This window comes from Gobio gobio, assembly GCF_949357685.1.
Source record: "Gobio gobio genome assembly, chromosome: 6".
Classification (NCBI taxonomy): Eukaryota; Metazoa; Chordata; class Actinopteri; order Cypriniformes; family Gobionidae; genus Gobio; species Gobio gobio.
In genome coordinates, this window is record NC_137102.1 from 57,048,180 (window position 1) to 57,055,236 (window position 7,057).

Genomic DNA, 7,057 nt, shown 5'->3' on the forward strand with positions numbered 1-7,057 from the left:
CAATGCGCAATCAGACGCCTGCCCAAGCATATATGAACACTTTGGCTTGCCATCGCCGCCAGGCGCGCCCACTCGCGATATTCCATTATTATCCAAAATTCTATTATGGAATCTTATGAGGGCGCCTACCTGTTAGTCCTCTAAAATGTTATATAATATTGAGGAAATACATAAATGATTTAGAAACACACAACAGCAGCTACATAATAGAAAATACCAACAACAAAAAAAAGTCTAATGCTGCGTTCACACCAAACGCGAATAGAGCATCAAAATCGCGTCTACCGCGGCAAGTTTCACGCGCGAACATTTTGAATGCATTCGCGCGTCCGCGGCGAATTGGACGCGCATAGAAATCGAGCGCTGGAAGCGAAATTGACGCGCGTTCAAGGCACTCCAGGAGAAATATGTCATAAAACACCACTCTGCCTCTTTTCATTTTCATTAAAAATATATATTAAACATTAATAGCCACACAAATGTGGTCCAGTCAACTCCTACATTATCTTCACTACATGTATATTTAAATAAAAAATTAAGTTATGACACTTCTCTTTGCCCTCAGTCAAAACGATTTGGCAGACAACAAATTATAGATTCATGACACCAAAGATCGTCCGTTAGATCTACACAAGACGAACCACTGAGACATCAGAGCCAGCGGCAAACGGCAGAAGTACTAGCCGAGGAAAGGCTGCTCTCGCCGGGGTTATGAGCGCTGAGCTCCCGATGATCGCCTGGATCTCACAACTCCAAAAACACAAGATAATTTTTTTTAAATATGCGCTCTCTTTATAAATAAACCCACATATTTGAGCTTTAAACAACTACATTCTCACCTGAAAAAGTCTTAAAACTACATTTTGTGACACAATAGTAATATTTTTAATTTATGCAGGGTTTCTCATCACGTCACTTTACCACGTGGCAATTCGCGTCATTCACGCGCCTTCGCGCCGCGGGACCTCCAGACGCGCGTCAACGCGCCTTTCCATTGACTTAACATTGAAATCACTCGCGCCAGACGCAGCATCATACCATCGCTTTGGCGCCCCAAGGTGCTGCGCCCCTATGCACCACAGCGCATACCCACTTTTTGCGCCACTGGTCCTGAGCAGTTAAACTGCCCAATGTTCTTCAGAAAAATCCTCAAATTCTTCGGTTTTCCTAGCCTGACGTCGTCATACTCAATTCTAGTCAGAATATGAGTCTGATACTGCTCCATTGGGCTGTGATTATGGGGCGCTTCAACCGAACCAGGAAAGACCTCAATTGGATAGACCTACAACCAATCAGAGCAATGGAGCGAAGCATAGCATTAGTTGTCAACAGAACTCAACTGCACGCACGCTGGAAGAAGTAGAATAATAAGATGAGTGTAAATCAGTGGTTTTCAAACCCTGGGCCGCAACCCTTGGGTGGGTTGCGAGATGTAAAAAATGGGTCGCCAGGATGATAAAAAAAATTTTTTGTTACATTAAAAATAAAAAAAGAATAATTTTGTTTTCATAAATCAGTCTATAGGCCTATGTAAAACGAATACATCGGCGAAATATATTCGACTTAAATAATTACCAGATTAGCAAAAAGAAAAGAAAAAACTGTGCGACAGTTGCTGCTGAGTTTGGTTCAACTGTCAAAATAAAATAGTCAACCTAACATATAAAAAGTTACACATCTCAGTTGAAATAGTCAGTAGTATCCGTGTCATTCAGTGTGAGCACCGCTCCACTGTGGTGTTTCCAAGCACATTTTTGAGCATGTGAAGAGGATGATTTTTCCATCAGTATTGGGACGCGAGTGAAAAAAGCCTATAGGCTAATAAATAATCGCTGGTTATTTTCAGATGCTCATTAAATTATTTCGTTTTGGCTTTATAGTTTAAAACAATATAGTTTATACTTATATTTTTTAATTCTTGATCTGTTCTGAATACCGTTAAATTTAAAGGATGTTGTAACGTGTTGTGTCCGGAGGAAAATCGGGATATACAATGCAGACAGTTCAACAGGGAGCACGCAGCTCTTAAAGGGGCCACACCGTATTCCTACTCGTTACAATTTGTTGTGGAGTGAGGGGAACTAAAATAACCTATAGCTATGTTTGTAGTGTTTATAATGTTTGTAGTACATTATAACATGTTGCTTTATTTACCGGTATTATTTCGCAATGCAATCAAATGTGACTTACCTGTATTTTTTTCAACCAAACGATAAATTGGTTAAAATTCTTGTTGGTTAACGGTTAACCAGTTAATTAGCGTCCCAAATCAAGACCTAGCAATCAAATTATGCCAGCAGCCATATCACCCTGTAGCCAGAGACTGGTTTCCCACTGAAGCTAAGCAGGGCTGAGCCTGGTTAGTACCTGGATGGGAGACCAAATTGGGAATACTAGGCTTCTGCTGGTAGAGGTGTTAGTGAGGCCAACAGGGGGTGCTCACCCTGTGGTCTGTGTGGGTCCTAACGCCCCAGTATAGTGATGGGGACACTATACTGTAACAAGCACCGTCCGTCGGATGAGACGTTAAACCGAGGTCCTGACTCTCTGTGGTCATTAAAAATCCCAGGATGTCCTTCGATAAAGAGTAGGGGTGTAACCCCGGCATCCTGGCCAAAAAAATGTGCCCATTGGCCCCTGTCCATCATGGCCTCCTAATCATCCCCAAATATATATATATACGATTGGTATCATCCCTCAGTCTCCTCTCCACCAATCAGCTGGTGTGTGGTGGGCGTACTGGCGCGATATGGCTGCCATTGCATCATCCAGGTGGATGCTGCACATTGGTGGTGGTTGAGGAGATTCCCCCATTCTATGTAAAAGCGCTTTGAGTAGTGCCTAGAAAAGCGCTATATAAATGTAATTAATTATTATTATTATTATTATTATTAAATTAGTGCAGAATCAACTTTGTGTTGCGAATGTGTATTAATAATCAAAAGCGATTGTGTGGAAAAGTGCTGAGCTGAATTTTTGTGCCATCTAGTGGTTTAATGGAGAATACAGTCAACAGACCAATTGTATATAAGTAATTGGCTTGACTTGTATGAATGTAAATGACTGTCGCGAAAAAAAAAGTTTGAAAACCACTGGTGTAAATGATCTTTGCCGGTGTTGTAAAAAAGAATCGAATCAAAACAGGGCAAATACATTAAAGATAATTAGCAAATATGACTATATGTCTAGGTGGAAACCCTCAGAAAAACACATGCATCATGTCAACAGTAAGAATAAGCCAATTTAAGTGCAAAAAGTGCCCAATATAAGTGATTGGAAGAAGCAATATAAATAACAGGCATTTACACACGGAGTACTTACCAACACGATCATCATTTTTGCCCGTCCTGACCAATTTTATTGGTCCAAATAACTCTGGTTCGAGCATAGTTGCTCCACAACGGATCAGTTCCAGACCGAATTTCCCGAACTCAGATGTTGTGGGTGGGGCTAAATTCGGCTGGCATCCAGGCTATGGTTTTCCAGCATCTTTTGCATATATGAACCCTATCCAGCAGGGACTGTATGATTTTGAGATCCATCTTTTCACACTGAGGACAATTGAGGGACTCAAACACAACTATTAAAAAGGTTCAAACGTTCACTGAAGCTCCAGAAGGAACACGATGCATTAAGAGCCGTTTTTTCCTTATTTTGTTTAAATATCATATTTTTTCATTTAGTACTGCCCTTCAGAAGCTACAGAAGATGTTTCCCGGAAGACAAATTAAGTACAATTTACCTTGATCTTCAAATTCAAGTGTTCACCCCCCGGCTCGTAATGCATTGTTTCCTTCCGGAGCATCAGTGAAACCTTTTTAATAGTTGTGTTTGAGTCCCTCAATTGTCCTCGGTGTGAAATGATGGATCTCAAAATCATACAGTCACTGCTGGAGAGGGTTCAAATATGCAAAAGATGCTGGAAAACTGAAGGATTTGAGGATTTTTCTGAAGAACATTGGCCAGTTTAACTGCTCAGGACAAACAAGAGACTCAAGAACAACCTTCACAAACCCCCCAAAAAACAGCCGTGTATCATCAGGGAACGACATACAGTGTTAAGAATCAAGGGTTCATAAACTTTTGAACAGGTCATTTTTTGTCTTCTGGACTATATGTAAAACATTTCTTCACGTAAAACATCTTATCCAGGACCTCTGGAGAAGCGTTCAGTCTTTCCGCTCGCAAATTCTGCCAAGAAGACAGGAAGAAAAGCGTTTTCGACTGCCTAATAGATTTATCATTTATGCCGCGCAGCGACTTTCACTTGATTGCACTGCACGTATCAGAAGATTATTACGTAGACAGCTGACTTTGATGGAGGAATTTGCAGCAATTCAATGCTCATCAATAAGGTGAGAACCAGGACCGTTATAAACCTAAATATACTTGATTACACTCGAAAAGTGTATCCAAGTAGTAATAGTTTGGTGATTGCTGTCATAATAATGATTCCGTTACGGTTAGCGCTCACACTGCATGCAAACCGTGCTCAAGCCCAACTGAACCGCGCTCTGGCCCACCTCTTACAAGCGGGCCAGGGCCGGCAAAACGCACCGCGCCAGGGCACGGAACAGAGCGCTCACATTTGGCAAACGAACCGGGCTTCTGGGTCAAACGAGCTCGGGCACAGTTCAGATCGCCTAGTGTGAGTACACCCTGATGCTGCGCTCACACCAAACGCGAATAGAGCGTCAAAATCGCGTCTACCGTGTCTATTTTGACACGTGAACATTTTTAATCCATTCATGCGTCCGCAGCGAATTGGACGCGTGTAGAAATCGAGTGTTTGAAAGCGAAATAGACGCACGTTCAAGGAGCTCCAGGAGAAATATGTCATAAGACACCACTCTGCCTCTTTTCATTTTCATTAAAAATATATATTAAGCATTAATAGGCACACAAATCCGGTCCAGGCAACTCCTACATTATCTTTACTGCATGTATATTTAAATATCCTTAAAAAATAAATTTATGAAACTTCTCTTTGCCCTCAGTCAAAACGATTTGGCAGACAACAAATTATAGATTCATGACACCAAAGATCGCCCGTTAGATCTACACAAGATGCACCCCTACAGGACATCAGAGCCAGTGGCAAACGTCAGAAGGACTGGCCGAGGAAAGGCTGCTCTCGCCGGGGTTAATGAGCGCTAAGTGCCCGGTGATCGCCTGGATCTCACAACTCCAAAAACACAAGATAATTTTTTTTAAATAGGCACTCTCTTTATAAATAAACCACATATTTGAGCTTTAAACAACTACATTCTCACCTGAAAAAGTCTTAAAACTACATTTTGTGACAGAATAGTAGTATTTTTAAATTATGCAGGGTTTCTCATCACGTCACTTTACCACGTGACCGCAGCGAGCAGGCTCCTGATTGGTTAACGTGGCGCGAATTGCCGCCAAAGTTCAAATTTTTGAACTCTGGCGTCAAACGCGAATTCGCTTCAAACGCGTGAATGCACAAAAGCACCACTCGCATGTAACGCGTGTATCGTGCAAGACGCTCAATTCCGTCTAATTGCGCGAATGAGGCGGATTCGTGTCCTTCGCGCCGCACGAAACACGTCTAACGCGCCGATCGCGGCACAGGACCTCCAGACGTGCGTCAACGCGCCTTTCCATTGACTTAACATTGAAATCACTCGCGCCAGACGCTCTATTCGCGTTTGGTGTGAACGCAGCATGAGAGACTAGGTACAACCCTTTTGTCGTTTTTTTTTTTTTAAGTGCACCTTGGCCATGTGCTTCAGACCATGCGCTCAGATCATTAAAATAGGGCTCTAACGTTAGACTATCATTCTTACATTGTGTTTTAAACCATGCGTTATGTTCCACTTCCTAACATATTACCAGCCAATTGGCAATTAACCCCTTTTATTTGCATGCCAAAGCTAATTTTTACATGCATTAAGTGTTTGGCAAATGTTAATTTTGGACCCAGGGTGCCAGGGCCCAGGTGTGTGTGTGTGTGTGTGTGACTGTAGTGCGTTTAATGAAGGTTTATTGGTCTCCTCACTCACACCAAAAGCCTTGACTGTCTGGAATCCCATATATTTATATTCATTCTCCGCACACCACACAGGCGGCTCTAGGGAACACGATCCCTGCGCAGAAATCCAGCCGCTTCTCTCTCTCCCTCCCATTAGTTTGATTTGATTTAGTCTTCTCAGTCTATTTGTTTCCTTGAGGATTTGTTGTCCATTTCTTTCTACATGAATTAAAAATGAGTAAATGTGGACGTGGCCTAATACTGTTATACCGCAGGGACTGTGATATAGACACGACACACACACACACACATAAACAGCACAGTCTTATCCAGACTCTCTCTCCTCTGCAGGCTTTGTGAGCTTTGATAACCCCGGTAGCGCTCAGGCTGCGATCCAGGCCATGAACGGCTTCCAGATCGGCATGAAACGCTTGAAAGTGCAGCTGAAACGGCCGAAGGACGCCAGCCGTCCATACTGACCACCACCAGGGATGCATACGTGCTCTCTCAGCCATTAGGAGAGGTAGGCCACAGCACACGGATCAAAAAGTCAATATTTGAATGATGCCAGAGTTGTCCATCATAACATACTGCAGGCTAATGTAAAATGTTTGGCTTTCTTTACTCATTCTGTGGAGTATATCATCCCTCTATTGCAATAAGTTGGTCGATCGGATCACAAGTGAATGACGCTAAATACAGGTGTAAACGGGGTCTAAAAACTTTTTGAGCTTTTCCACTTTACCCGCCCATAGACTCTTGACTCGAAGAAATCAGGACAGTGGTTGAAAGTGGACAAAATAGATGGATTTAAACACCAGGTGTAAAAACACCAGGTGTAAACGGGAATGTGTCTTCCTCGTTCACTTGTGATCCGATTGACCAAAACGCACAACAGGGCCTAAGTTATGCTGGTCTATGTAGGCCTACCTATACTAAAAATAATACCGGTTATGCAAATGCAGTCTTTATAGAAGATATAAAGTCAGAATTGCGAGATGTAAAGTCAGAATTGCGAGATGTAAAGTCAAAATTGCGAGATATAAAGTCAGAATTGTG

At 42.3% G+C, this 7,057-nt stretch overlaps 1 protein-coding gene across 1 annotated transcript in view; it reads left to right on the forward strand.

Annotated features, from left to right (window-relative positions):
- The window catches only part of LOC307128599 (CUGBP Elav-like family member 5), a gene marked incomplete at its 3' end in the record, with an annotated part of 290,109 nt that extends 283,632 nt beyond the window's left edge, over positions 1 to 6,477 (forward strand). The window contains exon 9 of the mRNA XM_079820513.1: positions 6,350 to 6,477. Coding sequence (XP_079676639.1) covers positions 6,350 to 6,477 — 128 coding nt within the window. The remainder of the gene's footprint in view (positions 1 to 6,349) is intronic.
- Between the last annotated feature and the right edge of the window lie 580 nt (positions 6,478 to 7,057).